Source organism: Vidua chalybeata, chromosome 5 (genome assembly GCF_026979565.1).
Source record: "Vidua chalybeata isolate OUT-0048 chromosome 5, bVidCha1 merged haplotype, whole genome shotgun sequence".
In the NCBI taxonomy this organism is placed as follows: Eukaryota; Metazoa; Chordata; class Aves; order Passeriformes; family Viduidae; genus Vidua; species Vidua chalybeata.
In genome coordinates, this window is record NC_071534.1 from 791,675 (window position 1) to 816,085 (window position 24,411).

General features: G+C 41.4%; 1 protein-coding gene across 5 annotated transcripts in view; it reads right to left on the reverse strand.

Annotated features, from left to right (window-relative positions):
- The window catches only part of EPS8 (epidermal growth factor receptor pathway substrate 8), a 125,322-nt gene that overhangs the window by 43,330 nt on the left and 57,581 nt on the right, over positions 1-24,411 (reverse strand). For all 5 annotated transcript variants that reach the window (XM_053943500.1, XM_053943497.1, XM_053943501.1 and 2 more), the window contains exons 3-4: positions 7,891-7,981; positions 6,801-6,874 (exon numbers count right to left, since the gene is read on the reverse strand). In XM_053943500.1, the coding sequence (XP_053799475.1) occupies positions 6,801-6,874; positions 7,891-7,952 (136 nt within the window). In that variant the 5' untranslated portion in view covers positions 7,953-7,981. The remainder of the gene's footprint in view (positions 1-6,800; positions 6,875-7,890; positions 7,982-24,411) is intronic.

Sequence of the window (24,411 nt, forward strand, 5' to 3'; positions counted from 1 at the left end):
TGAGGTGAGCAAAAATGTAAGTTTTGTGCTATTGAATTAAAGAAGCATCAAACGAGCATTTTACATCCACTGTAAAATTTGTAAATGCTGCAAACAGTAACAGTTGGAGCTGCTCGAAATAAACAAAGAAAGTCTGATATATGCAGAAGCTCCAAAGTAAAAAGCAGAGAGTAGATTTGCAGGAGGCTCCTTATTCTGCTTCTGTGTTAAGGCAGGGATTTCAAAACCATTTGCAGCACGGATTAACAGCTCTCTTCCACAGAGCAGCACGACACTCCCAGCCAGACAGGATGGAAAGGTGCTCAACACACACTGCCATAGTGAGATTAAATGTAAATTTTATTAAAGTTCTTGTTACTATTACATTGTAGTTAACAACAACTTCAATAGAACTTACATTTAACAAAAGTCAATCAATGTCTGTGTTAATAAACAAAAAGTAGGGAAACAACAACTGAGAGTCCACACTGAGAGCAATTCATATTTACAGATTTATTTCTTTAAGGCAGGTAGAATGAGAATTAGAACCTGCTGGAGACCCAAGTTACCATTTAGAGCAGAACAGAACATTTCAGTTGGGACTGAAACAACTATAGAGGATCTGGAGGTGGATACTACAGCTGCACCCTGAAATTATTCACCCATCAAATACATCTTCTAGCATCAATCCTGGCATCAGGCAAAATTCTTCCATTGTTGGAAGGGTTTGTCTTCAGCTTTTGTTTTTCAAACCTTTTACAAGCCAATGGTTCATAAGTGGGTCTCCTTTCCCTGAGACATGGTTTTTGTGACTGCCTGGCAGGAATCACACTGAAGGAAGAACAGTCCCCCCGATAATATGAACAGAACACAAAGAAAGAAGAAGAAAAAAAAAAAAAAAAAAAGAAAAAGGAAAGGAAATTAAAAGACTGGCAGCTAAAATGCATTCCCTGACCCATGGCTTTTGCCAGCACCTCAAAAGGAATCTTCAAGCTCTGCTTTCTCCTAGTGCTTGGCTCCTGTCCCAGATTCCACCTACAACCCTCCAAAGTTCTCACCTTGCCATCAGAAAGGACTCAAACTCTTTTGCACCCCCTCCTGCTGAAGTGCTCTGCTGCCTTGAGCTCCTGGAAAAGCTGATAAGGGCCTGCAAATCTGTTCTCTGTCCAGATGACACAAGGGACTGCTGCTCCTTCCTACAGCACCTCTGTGTTTCCATTTCCCGGGCAGAGAGATCCCAGCTGGTGATTCTCACTGATTTTTTCATCTGTATAAAACTTTTTCTTTTCCTACAGAGGTGGCCATTGCCATTCTTCAGGAAATGCAGCTTCCATCTCTCAACATTTCACATATCAAAGTGAGAGATTACCTATCAATATTGATCTGACTGCTTTTACAGAAATCTTAACTTACCACACAAACTTCAAATGCAAGTGACACACGCTCTGCTATTGAAAACGAGCACCAGAATTTGCTGATGTGCTGAATGCAGTGGGTCTGGCTAGGATGGAGATGATTTTGCATCTGATAACGTGGGGATATTTTAGCTGTGGCTGAGGGGTGCCAATGTCTTCTCTATTTCTTGTTCTGCTGCCCCAGCTTGTGGGCTGGGGGTGCACAAGAGGCTGAGAGGGGACCCAGCTGGGACAGCTGACCCTCAGGATATTCCACACTGTTAAATATCCTTGCTCAGCAATAAAACTGGCAGGTGGTCTTTCCAAAGACTCCTTGCCCAGGTAGTCTGGCCATTGCTCTGCTCATGGAAGGCTGTGAGTAAATCCCTTTGTGCAATTCAGTCCTTTTTCCTCCTGTTCTTTCCTTCACCTATTAAGCCATCTTTACCTTGATCCATCAGGTTTCTTTCTTGCTTTTTCTCTTCCAATTCTCCCCCCTGTTCTGCTGCAGAGAGGAGATGGGGAATGAGCAAGCAAATGGGGAGGTCCTCAGTTGCTGGCTGGGGTCAACCCCTGACACAAAATAATGTTCTGTGTGCTCTGTTTCACTCTCCTAATCCTCCCAAACAATCTCAGCCTCTCAGAGGTCCCTTCATGCATGAAGATGCTATTGAAGCTGAAGTGAAATACCACAACAGATATGATGCAAAAAACTATCAGAAGATGAATAAAACTATCAAAATTACTGAGTTTTTTTCCTGTATACTCATTGCAGCTCTTACATCCACCACTTAAAGTACAGTGCAGCCTTAATAACAGGTTAGCTCAAACTCTGCTGGTATGCTGCACACCATTTAGATAAAGGATTTTTCCTTTGGTAAAATAAAAATAAAAAAAAATGACAGAGGATCATGGCAGAAGACACTTAAGTCAAATTCTTAATCACAATCTATAGCAAATACAACCCAGAAGAATTTGATTAAAATAAAATCTCTCACAACACAAAGGTAATAAAGGGAAAGGCAGCACAGCATTTCTCTTATGGGAGAAATGAATGTAAGTTCTACTAGCTACTAAAGTTTCCAGAGGAACAGGAACATTGATCCACAGAAACCAGTTCTCTTCCTGATGTGTGATGTGGACAGATGTTGCTGCAATTCATGTTTTGTGGAATTATTGAATTCATCCATCATCAGGAACAGACCATGTTTCTGTTTTCAAACAGAGGTTGAAAGCCACTGGTTTTATTTTCATTTTTGAAAGCACCCAAAACACCAGAAAACAAAAAGCAACCTTTTAACCAAAGACTTTCAGCCACATCAAAAACTCTACCAGCCCGTACATGACACAGATCAACAGGACTGCAGATTGCTCTGAAATCCGATGGCAATCCACGTGCACATGGATTGAGAGTCTCCCCCAAAATCTGTCCTAAGAATCCTGGGGTGACAGCATAAAATATTTCTACACATCATCAAGCAGAAAAGCCCAATACTGAATTTACTACCGTCTACCTGCATTGGACTGATTGCTGATACCCTTTAAGAATAAATTGCGGCGTAACCAGAAAAAAAAAAAATCAGCTTGAGGCAGAGCAAAGTGCAGGAAACGTGACCTAAACATCCAGGGACAAAGGTCAGAACTCGAGTTCAAAACACATTTCCTCTTCAGGGGAGCAAACACTATCACTTTCAGGAGTGATGCCAGGAGCTTCTCTCTGCTGGCTGTGTGGAACTGCTCTCAAAGGAAGCGTGCTGTTTAGAAGTCAATAGACAAATTAATTTGAGAGCCAAAATGCTACAAGGATGTTACGTGGATGGCTTCTTCCAGTGGACTCATTTACCTGTGAGCTGCTTGAGGTTTCCTTGAATTTGTTACACTGCAACTCTTGCTGTGCAGGAGGCATATGAGCAGTGCAAAAACACACAGGCAATTTCTCTTCCAGCCCCAAATCCCAGCCACGAGAGTATAAGCTCAGTGCACAAAGCGCTCAGACTTTCCTAATGCACTGTGAGACAATTTTAGCATCGTCTTTCAGCTGCGTGCCGTGCAATACTCTGACAGTTTGGAGCTCCTGGTCCATCCCTGCCGAGGAAGGAGGCTGCTCCACGCTGGGCCAGTGGCTGGCAAAGCCCCAGCACAGCCCCGGGACTGCTGCTCCTCTCCCCACAGGCAGAACTGCTCAGGGCAGATGGAGGAGCCAGTGCTAGAGCAACAGATGACTGCAGGAGCCAAAACCCATTGCAGATGGAGAGAGCAGGAAGCAAACGGTGAAATAAACCCCGTAAAAAACGTGCAGAGAGCACCTTCCCTCCGGTTCAGAGAGAGATTTGTCACGCAAATAGAAAACAGCTCATTTAGGGAAGGAAAGGAGTGAAAACAAAGGCATTATTTGACACAGGAAAAAAGGCAATTGCAAGGAAGTTTTCACTGTCAGACAGGCACGTTAGAGATAGTGATGGCTCCGGTCTGGCTTTGAGCTGAACTCTTGGTAACACCGATAATATTGCAGCCTCCTTTCCCAAGCACCATGGCCAGCCTCCTGTGTGGGGGCTGAAGGGCTGAATAGTCATGAATCACCTCAGCAATGGCATCAAAGCCATAAACTGCATGCCAGGACACAAACACACCTACATATACGCCAGGACATAAACATGCACACATATAACAACAAACAGTAATAAGCAGTAATAATTATAGTAATGATAATAATAATTATTATTATTAGCATTATTACTATTAGTAGTAGTAGTAGTATTGTTAATTTTATTATTATTTAGTCTTTACAGTGCTGGGAAGAAACTGAGTTCAATATCAAGTAGTCACTGAGGGGCCCAGGCACCATTTCACCTGTTGATAGTCAGGGACAGGTGGCTCAGTCCAACTGACCCTCAAGTTTTCCAAGGAAAGGAACAAGAAAAATGTGCTGCTGATGTCACGTTGTTCCATTTTAGTAAAATTTAAAAAAAAAAACCACCACGGTCCATTTTGTTTTTACAGTCAAATTACATATTTTCTTTCCAGTCTAAGTGAATCTATTAAACACATGAGTTTTCTTTATTAACCTAAATAGCTTACATACATTTAAAATATATGTACACAACAAAACATAAAAAGAAAGCTAAGACAGCTTCCTCCTGCTTTATAGGATTTCAGACTCAGTAATCTCAAATAAAATATCTTGGTTATTAATTATAAATAAAATACTTTGTAATGAGCATTTTCAACACTGTTTAACAATTCCAATATCACTCAGCTGCTTTTCAGCCCATTTGGGAGAGTATGCACAAAAAATTTAACAGCACAAAGGAAGAAGAGGAACATGGGATGCAGCAGAATAGTAACTTTGCTGCTAAAAATTAGAAAAATTGCCCTGAATTTAAGAAAGATTTTAGGTGTTTTCCTTTTTTTTTTCTCCAGCTCATATATGTGGTGATAGCAACACCCTACTTCTTTATGTATAAAAACCAGAGCAGAAGTAGTAAAATGTGCAAACTCTAGTTGTGCCAATACATATCCACTTGGAGTTCCAAAATAACTGATCCTTCTATTTCATTCAGCTCCTGGCAACTGCAGCTATCATTTTGTGATACATCTACAGCAGCACAAGTGAACCAAGGACAACATTTCACTTTACAGGAACCACCACGCAGCAGTTTCATGGCAAATGTTTTCCATTAGTACCTGAGTTCAGCTAAGTACTTTGGAAGTAAAAAAATACCATTATACACATGAAATTTACTCACTTGTGCCCATCTTCTCCTGACACATGAACATCCCACAGTGTCTGATATGAAAAGGCTCAGAGAGACATTGTAAAAGCCCACAAAGATTAAAGGACACAGTTAAGACACTGATACTGCCCCACTGTCCAAACCATACACTCCTGAAAAATTATGATGATGACATAAAATGAAAAAGGAATCACAGCACTGTCATAAAGAAATAATCTGCTGAGTTTTTTGCAATGTCTCTCGTTGGTTTCTGTTGCCACCTACTATTTCTGTCAACACTTGCAATCAGCTTGTTGAGTGAACCCATACAGGATGCAGAAATCACGCTTTAAAATGATCAGCTCAGAATTTTCCTCAGTTTTGGTTCCTGCCTTCAGCACTGACTGCCTTCAGAAACTGACTTTTGCAGCACAGCACTAAAAGTAAATTTGAACTTAGAATGATTCACAGGCAGTACCACGTTTAGGTTGAATATTAGGAAAAATGCTTTCACCAAAAGGTGCTACCAAGCACTGGAACAGCTGCCCAGGGAAATGGCTGGGTCACAGTCCCTGGAGGTGTTGAGAAGATGTGTTTGTGAGGCACTTAGGGACATGGCTCAGTGGTGGGCTTGGCAGCATGGGTTAACACTTGGACTCGGTGATCCTAAAGGTCTTTTGCAACCTGAAATGATTCTAAGACTCTAAAGCAGGCTGCCATCACTCCCCTAAGCTCTGAGCTCCCTCCCAGCCACCACTCCACCCAAAACAGGAGGGAGAGAAGATTTCTGCTTGGCATGCTGCAGTTACTAGCCCTGCTCTCTGACTCCCCAGCTGGTTAACCTGCAGAAGAGTGGCAGATGCACAGAGGGAGAGCTGGCTGAATCTGAGGGGTCCAGCACAGGGCCAGGGTCTCAGGGGAAGCCCTGTCCTTCCAGTCTCACCAGTCACACTGACTTCCAAAAGAGCATTTAGCAACAGGCACAGATTTACAAAGAGAACTCCTCACAGCCTCGCCGTTGCTATTTCCATCACCAGCTCAGCTGTCAGTGGCATGTATTCACAGTGGAGGAGGAGAACCTGAAAATGGTGCAATTTGGCTGGCAAGCAGCACGACTACATTTCTCCTGCACAGAGATTTGGTGTTAGCCTGCAGAGCAGTGTGTACAGCCAAGACAAACACCAGCATTTGTAGCTGGTGAGCGCAACAGCGTTCAGGCATTTGCACCATCACGTCTGACAGAGCCTGCTGAAAACAGCACGCCAAGCAGGACTCCAAATCTGCCACACCAACTCTAATTCCCATTAAATCCTCGTGTCAAAGAAGAACAACACTGGAAGTGCCTTTTCTGCTAGCAGGGGATGAAGTTGGGGAGGCACAGGAGAAATAAAACCCCACAAGGGTTTAAGCACAGCAAAACCCTTGAATGCCTTCTCCCTGGTGCATAACTTAGCTATAGGATCACTCTGAGTTTTGTGATGAATGCTGCCTGAAAAATGAGCAGGTGGGACCTTTCTGCTTAGTAAACTCAGCATTTTCTAGTTAGCTTTAGTAGGAATAAAACCACTTTGTTTTTTAGTTCAGTTGACAGACACACCCATGTGTACGTACATACACTTCCAGATTAACGTGTAAAATGCTTCCACCACCACATCACAATCACTACTTAAACAGCAATTTAGCACAGAAATTTAGAGAGTTTTTGGCACCTTACCATAGAGAGCTTTTGCACTTGTTCTTGAATTCTGTTCCCTCTCTGCCTGAGCAAAGGTTGGGGAGCCATAGCCACTGGAAGAAAAGATTTCTGGTTATCTTCTGTGTAGATGCATTTGGCAGGCACTGAAAAAATCCCCCTCCCCTTACTGCACATACCCACAGCATCAGTAACAGAGGGAATGATACTGGGTATTTGCTCCACACCACGAAGATGAGGGAGAATGTTTCACTGGGCTGGAGACCTTTCTGAGCTCTCTTTTGTTGCATTAACACAACATCATGCACAACTTATAAATACCACCTTAACTCCAGTAACAAGCTTCACTGCACAACTCTAATAATAACAATAATAATGATGACAATGCCAAAGAATTGGGTAGGATTTGGGTTTTTTTTTTTTTCCTCCATACACAAGTGTTGATTGCTTTTAACAATTTTCACTGCATTTAATGAAAATCTTAAAATTACTGCCGTTGTCTTACACAAATCAAAAGGTAATATGACTACAAGTGTTTCAAGAATGAGTGATATTTGAGTTCACCTTACAGGGACAACAGCATGAGAAGCAAAAGACACCACAGATATCCTGCTCCATGCAGGAGTTCCTTGGCATCAGAGGGGTAAATTCTCATTAGTGTTGTGAGGGCCCTGACACAGGGATCACCTTCTTATCTTAGGCAAGGTAACACTTTCAGGTAGCAGTTGCTCAGTTCTCTTTAGTGGGAAACAGTCTGTTCTCACAGATGGGAGAGGCAGCCTCATCTTTTATGCATAAACATGCACTCACTCAGAGCTGCCCTCGAACATCTCAGGCACACAAAGGCCTCTCCGAGTAACACCGTAAGGATGTTACGGCTGCAGCAATTTATTTTGCTGATCCAGAGGAGTCCATGCAGTAACACAGTTTCCCCTCACATGAACACAACAATATCTGTCCCTTTGGTCTGCAAACCCCTCACACTTCTACAGAAAACACCTTTATAATCCAGTGGGACCCACTAATCGTAGCTCTAGCTGAAATGAGGGCCTAAAGAAGGAAGCACAACACCATTTTGTCCATAAAAGACAAGTCAAAGGCAAAACCTTACTTCATTTGAGGGAAGTAACTTCCATATCCACCGGGAGGGGTGTTTGAGACGTGCCCATTCATTCTCACCGCCACTCACTGGGAGAAACCACCTGGGAAGAGAAACAGCAGCACGTGAACTGAGGTCTCCTAAGAGAGGAAGGTGTAATACAAACCTAGTGAGGAAATTATGGCTGAAATGGGAACGAAATTGCATCAACAAGCTCAATTGTTGTTAACTGCATCCCAGTGGTGCCTCAAAGACCCACAATGGAACTTCTCCCAGTAGCAATTTGATAGTTATAGCTTCAAACAATTTATAATTTTATGAACAAAGCTATTATTTTTGATACAATGGTCTTTAGGAGTAGCTGTAGAAATAAAAGGCTCACTAAACAAAGAACAAGATCTACTGCAAAAGTGAACAAGATGTTCCAAATGGCAACTTTATTACTCAAGCGTGCTTGATTTCAGCCCTCAATTCATTTCTTTCAAATGCAACTTTTGAAATGACCTTTTGATACATATTTTATGAAACATATCAGCTGGATTGTTAGAAAGATGCATTATCAAATTAAAACACAATTGTTAACACAAAAGGAAACTTGGTTAGCTATTTTGGTACTTAAGAGAACTTTCTTTTTTTTGTGTGTGTGTTAAGCAGTGCTTAACATCCTGAAAGTTTGGCATGCCAAATGAAACCTTTCCTATAAAAGCAGTGCTGAACAGGCCATCATAAAACAGTTTAAAAAATTCTCCCTTTAATAACATGCCCACTGAAGTTAAAACTAGCTCTGGAAAGTGACTTTCATAACCCTTTCATATTCAAATTTACCATGGGCAAATACTCTTTCACTTACATATTTACATGAATATAATAAATTTGAATATTTCTCTACATTTCAGTCACGCTGCAGAACAGCCAAAAGCGTATCAGATCAAATTTCTACCTACAAAAAAAGCTCCATTTCCAAAGTAAGCACAACCTGCTCTGTTTACACTGGAGCTGCCTTGCAGCCAGCTTATCTTCTGAGGCCCTAATTCATCTCACCTGCCCCACATTAACTGTTCTCTTCTTGTTTTACAAAGAAGCAGCAGCTGCTTGACCTTCCAGTACCCACTGAGCGCCCACATGTACTCTGCTACTTCCTTCTTCCCTGCAGAAGGGCAGCCAAAACCTGTGCTGAGCTCTAAACCCATCAGTCAGCTCAGGAGACATACAAGCTGCTGCTCCTTGGTGCTGAGGGCACAGTTTTTACACCTTCCTGAGGAACAGACACCTGGCACCCCCAGCCTCGGATGCAGTTAGCAGAACTAACTAGAACAGCGTGTTTGTTGGTGGGTTAGACGTGCCAAGTGAAATCATGCACCTGTATTTGGGGTGTATTTGACATGCCAAGTGAAATCATGTGGAAGGGCAGCATTGCTTTTAGTGGGTACCTACTTGATAATTTGGCTTAGCATATATATACATATATATGTATATGTATGTATGTATGTATGTAAGTCTATTATTTTTTAAAATTTATTTCATTTTCTTTTAGATCTTGGCTCTTTGCAGAGCCCCTTTAGTGACACAAGCCCACTTTGCCCCACAAATGTATCACATATCCAAGCCTGTTTGGCTGCTCTAAGACTCTTTTTATGGAGTGCAGTCCTTAACAGCTGTCTCCAATAAATTACTACCCATGTTGAGTGCTGCTCAATTCATTAGCAATTACAACCTTTGGGAAGCATCCTGAAATCATCCCATGACTTGAAAGGATACAACTATTCATTTTCTCAGCAGAATTTGCCAGCTCACTGTGCACTCCCTGCTCCGTTTCAGTGGCTCGGAGCAGAGCAGCTCGGAGTGCTCCTGTCCAGCCCAGGCTGCCCCTGGGCTCCTCACCACTTCCTATCAGCTCTTCATTCTTATCATCATCTGCAACCAAGCTCAATTTGCTGCCCTGCTCAACAGCTTCCCCTGTGATTAGCTTCCATGGAGTCACCACATCCAAAACACACAAATTATCTCTGCTGCTGCTTGGTATCCCCACTTCACTTTCCATCCACACATTGTTTAAGATAGCATTTATTGAATAATTCTGTTTGTCATAATCCTTTTTGATTTGTAGTCTTTTTCATAGGCCTATTTGTAAGAAATTCTGCAACTGTCTTAAAGTGAGATCTGGGATAAAAAAAAAACCCTTGGTTGAAATCTCTCTCAGAATAATTCCACTGCTCTGACATCTTAATCTGACAAATACTTGGTTTGTATTTGTATTCACTCATTTTTATGGAGGTGGTGAAACAGATATTTTAAGTAGAAGGAATGCAATATATTAGAGTGGAATATATTAGAATTTCAAGCTTCAGCCTTTGAAGTCAGCATGACACACTGAGTTTGAAAGCAGCAAGAAAGCTGAGCAGCCGATTTTCACACTGGGGAAAGAAACCACCTCTCATGAATAAACACTTGTCCACTGTAAGGCACACCAGCACTTATATACAACAAGCTTCAGAGTTATAGTTTGAATGAAGAGACACTGAAAATCTGAAGTCAAAAATTTTGACTATTAAAAAAAAAAATTAAAAAAAGCAAGCAGCTTCTTCTGCCAAGCAAACACAAAAGTTTTAGTCAGCTTTAGCTGATATGCAAACAAAACACCACTTACTGTTAGATAGCTGAGTAAAGCCAGCAATATTTCCTGTCCCCCATGCAATTTTCCATGGCTTTTGAAATGCCAGGACAACTACCCTGACATGACAATTTCAATGCTCATGCAATGCTCCTGTCACTTGGTTCAAGAAACCTCCAGAATGTGAATACAAACAAACCCTTTACTATAATTATTTATAATTAGACCAAATATTTATAACAGCATCAAAAAGCTACTCGTGACTCCCCAAAATTATCACACAATTGGATCTCATTCAACCTAAATGTTTCATAAAAAAAAAATAGGAAAATGCTTTAATTTTTTTTTAATTAAGTGCAGGATGAAGAAAAGTGAAAAGCCACAAAAGGTAACAGTATGTGCAGGGCTTTACTATTCCCTTGTACAGCTTTCTCCACTGGGTTTCTCATCTCAAATGCTCTTTCATCTCTTATAACCACTCAGTCCTGTAGCAAAAGTCACCCCCTGCACACTGCAAAGCCATTGTCCACCAGGAGTTTATTAATAAACTCCACTTCCCCTTTAATCCTCCCTTTCACCTCAGCCCAGCAGTTCACAGCACCCTATGCTGGTGTCCCAGACCTTAAAATAAACACCCTTCACAATTAACTGTACAATCCCTCTTCAATTAGGCCTGAAGTATAAACAGTTTAATTGTGAATATGACCAAAAATGGTCATGTCTCAGGATCCTAAAAAAAAAAAAACAAAACAAAACCAAAAAAACCATCATGCCTGCTCTGAAAATGAAAAAGAAATATTTTAAACCAGGAAAACCAGGAAAGTTAAATAAGATTTCAAGAAGAAAATAGACATTACAATAATAATAATAAGACAAATATAATTTAATATACAAATATTATTTTAGTATACTTAATTATATAATTATTATTTAGTATACTTAATCAGTTTAAAATATTTATTAATATTTCATTTTGGAAAACCAGAAAACAATCCACAAAATTGTCTCAACAAGAGCAAAATCCACCTAGGACTTCCCTGCTGCCATCAGCTTCATTTTTGAAGGGATATTGATGGTCAGCAGCTCTGTACATGACAAGGGTCCAGCCTCTATACCAGAGAAACCATTTCTGAGACAGAGGCACTTTTGTTCTTTAGCAGTCAGCAGTTACAGGTGATAATCCCAGGCATGGGGAGAATCATGCCAGTGTACAGCACGATTGGATCAGCCATGAGCACTATTTTTAAAAAACATCAAAATGCAAAAATAACTCTTTGTCTTCCCCATCTGTCCTGCCATGTCATTTCCTAATAGGAGTTTGAAAGTAACAAAATCCCCCAGTTTATTAAAAAAAAAAAAAAAAAACAAACACCAAAACAACTTTCCCAGAAAGGCAGAGCTGCATCATTAGAGAAAATTAGATATCCTAGAGCCTGGTGCTCTTTTCCACTCTTCCTGAAGCAATCAGTCCCACCCAGTGGCAGATCACAATATCCTATGGAAACCAAAAGAGAAACAACTTAATGATGTGGATATTTTAGAAATTATGGAGGGGGAAGAGCTAAGGAGAAAAGGATGCACAGGAAGGAACAGGAAAGCCAATAATGGCTGGAAAGATTATTGTCTACTAATTAAGAGAATGTTATTGTCACCATGTATCCCCCCAAACCCCCCAGAATTCTCCCCAGCCAGAGCAGAGCTCTAACTCCAGCCTAAACAGAAAGCAGTGGACATTACAAGGCAACACTATTCCCTGGTGAATGTAGCAATGTCAGATAAGGACACTCTCTCTCCACCCTTCCCCTTTCAAAAGTATTACGGAAGAACAAAACAACAGGAAAAAAAATTTAAAAAAAAAAATTCCATGTACTCCTAGCTCACTGTGCACTCAGTAAAAATGCCTCCTACTTCTCCCCCTCAGCATTCAGCACTGCTGACCTGCAGAACGGACAAAAACTGTTTAACTTGCTGTGTGACTTGCCATTTTTCATCTGTTTCTTCTCAAACCTCATCCTCTTCACCCACACACAACTTTCCCTACCGGTGCTAAATTTTTAAGCAGTATCTCCTCATGTCTACCTTGTTGTTCTGACCCATTACTCTCCTATTTGTAGCTCCACTCCAGCCACAGATTTTACAAATGGGAAACTCCTGGCAGAAATACACCCTGTGGAGCCAAGTGAAACGTTGCTGCTGCTCTCTGTTTTGGGACTTGCTTCAGAGCACAACCAAGAGCAAACATGAGCTCTGCTGGTTGTTGGACATCTTGCCTGGAGAGAAACACCAAGATGATGCACATGAATGCATAAGTAATAATGCTTCTGAAACGATCCCTGGGGATTTTCCAGCCTCAGCACTGATAGCAGAATTTCTCTGAGAAAAACTGCCATCAGTTGAGCTAGCACAGCGTTGCTCTGCAGTGTCTTCAGTTTCCTGTTAAGCAGGTTGGAGCACCCAAAAGCTGGTAGAAAAGATGACAGCAAAAAATCAATGCAGAAAATCGAAAGCCAGGCCCTACAAGTGCTGAAGTTTGAACTCAAAATAAATTGACTTGATTCCCCACCAGTGTGACTGCTGTCCCCTCTGCCTCTCTCAAGCCACTCTACAATATTTATGAGCCGGTTTTGAAGCTCTCTGAGCTGTATATACTCCAGTATTCACTCCTGTGTCCCAGCACCAGGAAATGTGTTAATAAAATAATTTTGAAAATGCTGTTTCCTCCAGGACCTCTCTGCATTCAGAGCTGCTGTCCAGCACGACCCTTGCACTAATTACACTGCATTTTAGTTTATGCAAATCTGCACTTCGTTGCATCCTGGTTTTGGTGCTGGATGCAGTGTTAACTAACTGGGGTTCCTGCTAAAGAAACCTGGAGGTGGGGAGAAAAGGACTGGATGTGTCTGCTTCTCCTGCCTGAATTTTACTCCTTATAGAAAGCTGAGTTTCACCCCAGAATATTATTTACCTGTTTGTGTAAGGGGTCACAGGGGTAGAAGCATTTCAAGCAACTAAAGACAAAAATCACCTCTCCGTCCAGGCAGGGACAGTGACAAGGCACACAGAGTGCCCGGGGGGATTTGTAAATGTATTCACATCCTTCTCCACAGAGCCGTGCACCAGACAAGCTCGATCAATGCTGGTGCTGCCAGCTTCAGAAAGTGTTTTTGATTTTCACTGGCACTTTCTGAAATCCAATACTCTTCCCTGAGTCCTTCACTAAGGAGGAGTATGCTAAATTCATTAGCAGCATTCCTTTCAGCAGGAGGGACAGGATAAATTTATTAGAGAAAATTTGTGGTCACAATTATCAACCAAAGTAGATAAAGATCTGTCTTCAGAACAGAAATTGCTTCCTAAAAGATTAGTTTTTCCATTGGAAAAACTAACAGGATTAAAAAATGCCCTGGAAGTCTTCTTTTTCCTGCTATGATATTTCCCAGTGATTCACTGTTAAAGAAATAGTCTAACAATACAATTAAGATGGCTATCTTTTATTTTGAGAAAGGGGAGACATATGGAGAGCAACAGGAAGAACTGAATGAATAAACCTCAGATCATGTTCATAGACTTTGCCCTTATTATTGCCACACTAATAAAGACCCTGCTTGAAAACAGGTTCTGATTCTGGCATGGCAACCTATTTCCATCCCTTTCACTCAGGTCTGGGTCATAATTTATAATTAACCATATTGAAAGAAAATAAAACAGCTTTACAGATACAAAAGCTTCAAAGACTTAAAATCCCCATTGCAACAAAGGAACGTTAATAAATATGCCAAGCACTGTAGACACCACTCACTGCTATTTTTAATTAGAGAATTAACCAGCTCATCTAAAGGAATGTGAGTATTAATTACCAAGATCAAGATCATCATGCAGTCCTTGCAGGATGCATCACCACAGCTGGAATATATCTTGTATTAAAGAAAAAAGAAAGGATAAAAAACACAACCCAAAAATCCAAACAAAAAACCTTCCACACATACAGAGCAGTCTAAAGGGGAAGGGGTTATTGGCATATGGAGGAATTTGTAGAGGAAAGTAGAACAAAGGGATTATGATGTACCATAAAAATCAGTATTTTTGCTGAGTCTATGTCAAGTAGAGTAGAGCTGGCAAAAGAAACCATTTTTACTCATAAATCCCAATTCCAATGTGTCTACAACAACTCACTCAGCACCTCCACTTGAAAAGAGATGTAAAAAACTTGTCCTGGTTTGGGCTTTTGGTGGGTTTGTTGCTTACTTTTTTTTTTTTTTTTTTTTTTTTGTTTGTTTGGTTGTTTTTTTGTTTTGTTTTTTTTTTTTTTAATAAAACAAAAACTGCTGACTGGTGAATTCTGCTGCCCCAGCACAGAAGCCACAGCTGTATCTCCCTTCTTCATACTCCTGATTTTTTCCCCCTTATTTCCTTCAAATGAGATCATTAGATTTCAAAAGAGGGCACTCCAGACACTACTTTGAAAGTCAGTCTGCAGGATACAGCCAACTTTAAAGCCATCACTTTAGAAACGGAAATTTCTAAAACCTTCTAGAATATATAAAGGTTAATAAGATAATATCTTTAAGTGCTGTGTTAGACAAAGTTTTCCTCTCATTCTGGCCAAAAAATGAAAGAACTTCCAACAGAGTTAAAAACCTGCTGCAAGTTGCCCAAATGAAACTGGCTTCACCACCTACCCACATTTATTAGCCAGTTAATAACTGTGCCATGACACAGGGACAATATTAAAACTGGCATGTACAGTTCAGAACAAAAGCTGAACTGAAACCATATAATGACATACTCCAACCAGACTATAAAAACTAACATGAAGGAGGAGGAGGGGAAAAAAGACAGGAACACTCTTCAATACCTCTCTAATTTGGTTTAATAGAAATGTGGCAAGACTTAATTTTTGTTTTCACAAATTTGCTTTCTTCAGTTTTTGGTGAAATTATTCAAGTCCATTGGTTACTCACATAGGAAACCAATTTCTGGGTCTGTGGCATGTTACAGTTCTGAATTAAACAAGATAAAGTTGAGTAGCAGCAACATCCACTGGCTTCCTGATGATCTTAAACACTCCAAACCATTGTGGACCACCCACTGCTGGCATTCCCTGATGATTTAGCTTTGTTTATTGAATCTTCAGCTCTTGCACCAGCAAAGTGCTCTGAATGCAAACTAACATGCATCTGGAAGGCCTCAAACTTCAGTATGGCAAGGGTTCATGTTCCATGTCTTACTGGAAGATTTAGATTTTCCATATGGTACCCAAAAAGAAATTAAAAAGGCAGTTTGCATGCAGTTCAGTGTAATCAGAAAAGGCTCTGTTTAATAAAGGTGAACAAATAGGTACAAATGAAAAGTTATTGATCAGACCACAACAAATCAGCAATGCTGAGCATAAGGAGAAGCTCACAGTGGACCTCAATAGCAAATCTAAAAGTTTGATTTTAAAACTTAATAAACAAGCACATGCTATTCTACTGATGCTAACTCTTCAAACTCCCCTGACTCAAATAATGTGCAAACAAGGTTTCACCAGACTGATATGCAAATCCTCATGACTTTAGGTAACACAATCTAAACCAAACATCATCAATAAACGTTTTGGGGATTAAACAAGTTTTTAACTCCAGAAAAGTCAGAAGAGTACTCATATTCTCAGAATTAATTTAAAATATTCCCCTAATATTGTCAATGTACTTGTAACGTTGTGTGTATAATAAAGAATTAAATTAACACGTGATTCCTGGAGAGTATTTGAATTCATGGCAAACCCGGTCAGCAAGCCTCCTAAAAGGGAGCAGTTTTCCCTTGCCATACACACAGAAAGCACATAAGAAGAAGAATTTGTTCTCAAAGACGTGGTTGTGAAGCTGGGAGTCAAATCTGTGCCCTGCCTCAGCACACAGGTTTGGCTGGAGCTGGCTCATGGACACCCTTGGCAGAGGACTGGGTGTATTTAAAACTTGCCCTGTGTTACAGGAAACTTTTTTTTTTTTTTTTTTTCAAACTCTGGGGCCTACAAAACCTGCTTTGTCTTGAATCTATGGGAGAAGCTGCTGCTCCTGAGTTGCTCTCCAGATCACTCCCTGTTGTACTTTTCATTACTAGCAGGAGAAGGGGCCCAGATGCACAGTGTCCACATGGTAACAACAGGTCCATAGAGACTCTGAAAACGAGGCAGAAGAGAGAAAAGGCAGGGAAAGCCAAATAATTCTTAAATAAAATTGGAGGATAAGTTGCACTATTTCAAACCCTTGCAGTAGCAGTCACTGACTTTTACAAACAACAAATTTGTTAGATTTTCCCATCTATGAAAGAAAAGAGCCCATAATACCATTACTGGACCAACTGAGATATTCAATTAAATGCAGTCAAAAAACAACTATTTTGTTTTCACTGAAAAATTTGCACTGGGAAAAATACTTTTCAGTGGAATATTACTTTTTTTTTTTTCTCCTCTCCCTTCTGCTTGAAATACCTTCTTGCCACCAACCAGGAAACCCAAAACCATTTCTTACTCCAGAAACCATTCTCCTACAGCAGAATTAAGTAGAGACATGAGAAGAGCTGTGTGGCTCGTTTGCTCGCACAGAAGAGCAAAGTCAAACAGCATTTCCTTGATGGTTTTTCCTTCTGAAGCATGAATCTGAAACAATGAACTCCAAGGACAGCTCCCCCTCACCTGAGGTCAAACCAGGCACATGACTGCAGTAGGGAGGTGACCTTGGCCGTGGTCCTCGCAGCTCTCAGCCCTCTCAGACATGCAATAACTCACCTGCACCCCAGGCATGCCTCAGGCTTAGCTTTTCTATTTCTCACATTCTCTGCTGCTTCAGTGTGTGGGTCTGGGCTTCACATCATGGGATGGTGAGCTCTGTGCACAGAGCAGGGAGACAAAACAATTCCTGCTCCAGCTGGGCACCAAGGACAAATGATCCAAACCTCAGGCCCAAACAACGTGGGCTGAAGAGAGAAAAACAAGGAGGATGGGAGTTCATAACCTAAAGCTCTAATTGGATAATTAACTTCAAGATGCAAATGGACCAAAAATTATAAAAATGGGAGACCCCGTGACCGGGCATCCACTTTTGTGTCCATTTCGGGTTGTGCTGCCCAAGGTGGATCCATTGAGGCCTCCTAATAAATCCCTACTTTATTCTTTAGCTCTGTCTAGTCTCCGTTCTAGGTCAGCCTTCACCAGGCATCACCAGCATCAGCTGGAGAGGTTTGTTGGTGTCACCAGAAAACTTGAGCATCGATTTTTTTGTGTTAACGCACGCATAACCCAAAAAAAGGAATATATTCCAATTAAGCAAGTCAACAAAAGGCACTATCTTGTGCCTTTGTCCACATCGGGGCTGCAATTATTCAGCAGAAGTGAGTCAAGTGTAAAAGAACTCACTGAACTGAGGTCACAGCTGACTGAAGTCACACCCTGCCACAGTATTTACAGTGCACTTATGTAACTCAGCAATTGTTTCCTGGATGAAAATAGGCTGAACAATAGCAGACCCCACAATCTGTGGGAAGGGAATAGGATTTAAACTTTTGGTGCTCCATGCCCCTGGTTATCTCATTGCAATCATTTATGTTTCACTGTACAGATACAATTTTCTCATCCATTAATCTGGGCCAAGCCCTTCCTCTGGATGTATTTCCATTCCAGAAACATAAATTCAGCAAAAATCATATTTTTGATATTTTGATTTGTTTTAAATTAGCCGAATCAAATGCATAAATATGATTATTTTCCAACTCAATTCACAGATTCACAATTTCAAAAGCAGTCTCTGCTGTGAATGCCCAGGCTTGGCAAGTTTACAGGCTTAACTTTCAGAAGTAAAAGTACATATACTTTTTAAAATTTTAATGCCTTTACAATCACATATTTAGTTTCCAGCAAACATACAGTGATTAAGGATAACAAAATTAGAAACCTTTATAAAAGATAAATTATAATTACTACAAAACGGGTTTTGCTGCAATTACCTCAAATTGAATTTCACAAGGAAATTTTCCCCAGGAATTTGTCATTGATGATTACCAAGCCAAATTTAACAAACTCTCACTAGAAATGGATTCTGAAAAGCTGCAACAGGTATTTTATTGCAATCTGCTCATTCATTCAACTGAAAACATTTGCTGAGGCTTTTTAATGTCAAATTTTCTTAAAACTCATGTCAGATAGTGTGGGACAGAAGCCCAAGATACCTTGCCCCAGGAAACCTCAGTGGAGCTATACTTTTTGGAAAGCTCCCACAGGTTTTAGAGAAAGATAACTTAGAGAAATCTTTCTGAACACGAATTTATCGCTCTGCAACCGGTGCTTTTATTAGAAATAAATGTGTGTGAAATAAGTGTGGGTGGGAAGGAGAAAGGGAAGGAGCTAAAAAGCCATATGAGGTAATGCTTTTTGATCCTTTCCTGGCTGGGTGAGGAAAGGATCAAAAAGGTGAGGCTGGGGAAATTTGACTGCGCCATTCACGTCCAACCTCTTCAGGAATTTTTCCAGACGTGGTTCTCGTGATCTTGCACTTTACTCAAGAAGCACTCATCCAAAATCTTCCTTCAGGTTATCCCCCTGCAGACCTCAGCAAGGTTAAATAGTTAGGTTCTTGTGTTTCAAGTTGAGGCACCAACTGATGGGAATTTTGCACAAATGACCCTCACTGGAGACCCTGCTGCTCCGGGATGCTGCCAGGTTTTGAAGAGCAATCACTCAACAACACAGTGAGCTACAGCTCCAGCTGGAATTAGAAGAATTACCCATGGAGACAGTCCTTAGAGCAGTGAATGTTATCTTAAAAACGATTTCCCATAACGCCCTTATCCTCCTGGCTACACCCATGTGGCTCGAAAATGTCAGAGCCCTGCAAGAGATGCTAGAGGGAAGAGATCCATAGATAATTTTTGAGGGACACAGCTACAACCAATATAAACAGAGCTTCCTCCCACATTCTAGGCAAGAATGATGCTGCTTGTTATAAAACCATACCAGCTTCTCACCAATGAGTTTATAGAGCTCTGGGTCGCCCAAACTAGAATACATTTTCTATTCTGTGGGATTAAGACGTGAAATTTTCCCTTTTCCAGAAGGCACACTAGATAAACTTTAAACTCGCAGCCAGTTTCAAAGGAAAAATATTTGTCCTACACAAAGCCTCTATTCAGGGTCCCTGTTTTCACTGCAGTAAGAAAAATAGCTGTGCCCTGGGTAATTTGTTCATGTATGCCAATAAAAGCACACTGGACCAGAGCCAGCACTTCTAGCAAGTCCCAAAGACTTCTGAAGTCCTGTGAAAAGCAGAACTTTTTTCTCTACTTATCCTTTTTCTATTTGCCATTCCCAGAACTTAGTACTTGTTTCCATTACATTTGCCTTTATGTTATTGTGAGAAGCAACTGAAAGAAAAAAAATAAGACTAAAGAATAAACCCAAGGCTTTTACAGAAGCCCTTGTATGAAAAAGAGCTTTCAGATATCTTCATACAATGTTTCAAATGTTAAGCATGCACTGTTCTGAACTCCATGCTGTTCAAAAATTACAAAGGAGGCTAAAGTATATTCACATTTTAGACATGAAACATACAAAGAATTAAGGAGCATACTGACATAAATACTTAGATTTCTATGCTTTCATCAAGGAATCTGATCAAGAAACTTGCTGTTGAACTAAGGCATGTCTGTGACAGACTCAGGGTAAAAAAGAGCTTGGACCAAATTATTGGGAATTTCTTCAGAACAAAGCAATTGCCTGTTCATAGGTGCTTCCCCAAAACTCAGTGTTTTTTGAAACAGTTTCCAAAACAAGCACAGAAATGGGGCTGAAAGGGAAGGAAGTCATCTCATAACCTTAAGGCAGGAGCAACTGTGCCAAGGTAATTCCCAAAAAGTAGTACTTCCCAGCCTCTTCCTCGGGCCTCCAATAAGGGAGGCTATCAACCAAGCCTGGGGAAACCCAGGGTCTCATTAGCCTTATTCTGAAAAAGGTTAATGAGGCCCTGGGTTTCTGTTCAATAAATAATCTTAATCTAAGGTTCTTCTCAATAAATAATCTAAACCCATGTTTAAACTCACCTGGCACTGCTTCTATCCACAACATTCCCAAAAAATGCACTAGATTCTTAATTTAAGAAAAAGGAAAAAAGGAACAAAATGCACCAAATCAGTGTTAAACCAGGCTTATAAAATATCCTATTTTTCTCTGTCTTGTTTGATCAAGAACAGTTGGCTTGCTGCTACCTCCCCTCTCTTCTAGAGCTCCCCACTCTCATCAGCACTGCCACGGCCCCACAAGGATGTGGTCTCACGTGTATCATCTCATATGTTTTTCCAGCTAGGCAATCCAAAGTAAGCAGATGTCAACTCCTATTTTCCCTCAGGAGCCCACAAGGCAAGTTTCAGGGGGAACAATATTGCACTTACTTCATCTATATATTATCTTTCATTATCTCAGTGTTTTTCTAAGCCATATCCCTTTGCTTCTTGAACTTTGCATAACCTCTACTCTTTCCTCATATTGTTTAATGCAGCCTTATGCTTTTCTCCTCCTTTTCCTTTTTTTTCATGCACATTTACAGCAGACTTTCTGGAAAAAAAATTAAAGTTATTCAAGAAAAAATAATTCAAGTGTAGACTCAAAAATAGTTCCTGACATTGTACAAAGTCTTTAAGATGGGCGCTCAGGTTGCCATCCACCCTACGACTGTCCTTCATCTCCTGTTGGATTGGGTTGGATGATCACTGAGAAAATTAACACTGACAATTATAAATATTGCCTTTTCCAACAGAGACACCGAAAGAATTAGAGGTAGGATATTTTTATTTTTTTTGTGGTAATTTACGTTTCCCAGCTATTGCATTAAGCTTTCTGAAAACTCACTCACAGACAGGTTTAGGTGCAATGGCAAAAGCAATTACTGCTCTAATTGGCTATGACCTCTTTCTGCCTTTCCATGGATGCCAAAACACTGACACAGAAATCTCAATTTCTTTGTAGGTGCCAGAGTGAAATCCAGGAAAGAGGAGCAAGCTGCAGCTTGAGGTTCTGGCCCAAAGAAGATCCAGCACAAAGGTAATGGGTTTTGGTAGGATAGCTGGAAGGTTGTCAGATGTCCCACCCTTCCCCATCCACAAAGAGCCTGAGCAGTCCCCAGGCTACCCCCACGTGTGGGCCTGGCTCTGGGTCACACTGAGCCACCTCCTCCAAGGACAGCCAACCACGTCACCTGCTCCAGGGGTGCCGTGGCTGCCTCCTCATCAGCCACAGGCAGGGCTGGTGGGAGCCACCCAAACTGGGGTGTGGCATTGCGTGGTGGGAGCAGAGCAGTCCCACACCATTCCCTGCCCGTGCACGAGGTCAGTGCTTCTCCCCAAAGGCATCTGCACAATTAATACCTAGTCAGGCTGGCCAAGCCACCTCCATGCCCTTTGCTGAAGGGAAAACAGCACAGCTGCAGCGCAGAGCACTGAAGGTGACATCTGGGCAAACTACACATCCAAAAATATTTGCTTCCTTCGGCATTATTCAGCTGTGTGACTCAGATCTTTACAGCACAGGAACATCTCAGTCAGTGCCAGGCTCTCAGGTGATGTAACGGGAGATATTCCCATCTGTTTTCTTGGAATGAAACATGAAATAAGATTACAGCTCTAATCACAGTGGTGGGTCGAGATTTAGAGAAATTAGAGTGAGGAAGCCATTGGATTCAGGTACAAAACCATCCTCCTAAACACAACCTTTCCAGTTTTACTGCTGGAGCAGCGCCTCTTGAAAATCTTAACAACAAAACCAAAAAAAAAAACCACACAGGTGAGACACAGGATTTCTTCTGCCAGTAGAAATGCAATGCTGATGGCACAACAGCGCTGCACTTCCCCTCCTGTCACACTTGCACAACAATCCTGTCACCCAGGAGTTTCTCTGGAACTTTGTGAGGAGCCCTCACACCTGGATTGTCACACCCAGCTAAACCAAAGACAGCTTTCAGCTGTCAGTTTTGAGGCTTTCCAAAACCCATGTTTATCTGGAATATACTGAGAGCTTATTATCTCAGGATGGGGAGAAGACTCACACAGCTTCAGGTTCCAAAAAGGGCATTTGTGGTCAACAGTCTCAAACACCCTTATTGTTTCTGAAAGGTCAAGCCTTGGTGCTCCTGTCTCCTCAGTGACTCTTTCCCCAGTGAAGAGCATGTACAGCTCTTTTTCTAAAAGTTCCCAGATTATCTGAATGCTTCTGCTTGAAGCATGTTGCAAACCATGGATTTTTGTAAGGGAGGAGATCCATTACTCTACAAGCAGGGAAATCCCAGCAGGTGTCCTCACATTTTTCCTGCTGCCCAGATCAATTGGCAAGCACCAGGGGCTCCTGTGCAGTTCACTGCTGCCACATTTTGGCATTCCTTAGCACATGGCAGCTTCTCAGTGTGCTCAGGGCTTTCCCCTCCCTGGCACTGGATGCTTTCACATCAGAAGTGCAGGTGCTGCTTTGCCAGGCTTCAGCACCAGCTCCCTTCACTCCTGCCCCAGCGTGGCCTCCCTCTCCTGCCCAGGCTTGGTGCAGTCTGGAAGCTCAAGAGATGCTAAACATCCCCTTTCCTTTCAGCTGTGAGCATTGCAGCCCTCGCACCGTGATCAGACAGCTCTGGCAGGTGGCAAGAAGGACAAAGTGCTCGGGTAGCAAGAAACCAGTGGCAGCAATCAATGGCTCTCCTTCAAAATTTGGGGCGTATATTGTACAGCACCCTCATTCCCAGAAACAAAGCCTTAGCACAAAGAACTGCAGCAGGTGGCACTTGCTTCCAGTGGTTCCCAAACAAGCCTTTAACCCCTGCAAATTGTCCCAAGTACATAAAATTAGTGAAACTTCTCTACTGATGGAGATGATACCCTCTTGGCTTGCTCCTGAAATGGCAATATGTAAACTGTGATGTCATGTGATTTGCATTTCCCTAACAGCTCTTATCTAGTGTTCCTCTCCTTCTCGTGTTTTAGTGCACTCCAGGGGGATATTATCCAAGAGGATAATGCACAAGATGCAGAAGACTAGCCACATGCAGTATAAAAACTAATGCCAAACTGACCATAAATGCTTTTCCAGAGATTTCCAAACCTGTCTGAGCAGAGGCAAGGAGGGGAAGAACTCTCCCAGTCCTGACTCACGCTGCTGGCCTGAACACAAGAGGGTTTGTTACTCAGAAATGGCATTTGGACATCCCCTCCTCCCCAGGAGTAAAGTACAGCAGAGGAGGGAGGAAGCATCCACAGCTCCAGATTTATGGAAGAAGAAAAAAAGATTGCACAAGACCTGAGGAATCTGGGATACGTTTCAAGCCACAAGAGTAACAAAGGAAATTGTGTGCAGCATAATGATTATTTTGTGTATTTTTGAATTATCCAGAGGGAACTGTATCTCCACCATCTATTTTGCCTACTGTCCACATCCCACAGATTTCTGGTCAGCTGTGTTGCTCTCTCACAAACACAGGAGTAAGGACAGGAAGAAAACCTTGCTTCCATTCTATTTTTCATTTGAGCTTTTTTTAAAATCCCTGATTAATTTTAATCCCCATCTTGTTGCACATAGAAAACAGACACTTTAATAGTGATTGCTAACACAAGAAGTATTTGGATCAACAGGTCTACATTTAAAATCAAATTACAAAGCAGAAAAAGAAGTCCGTGGGATTTGCAGGGGACAGAACCCTGTCAGATGATGGAAATGACTTTTAAGAATTACTTGGAAGAAGGGTGGAAGGGATAAAATCACAACAGTGTGTTCAGTATGGGACTTCCTGGACACTGAAAAAGTTACTGAGCACAGACAATTAGTACAAGTCAACCATGAGATAAACTCACAGCATGGATTAGAAGGGAAAGAAACCTCTAAAAGAGCATCATGACGTGCACACCGGTCTCTCTCCAAA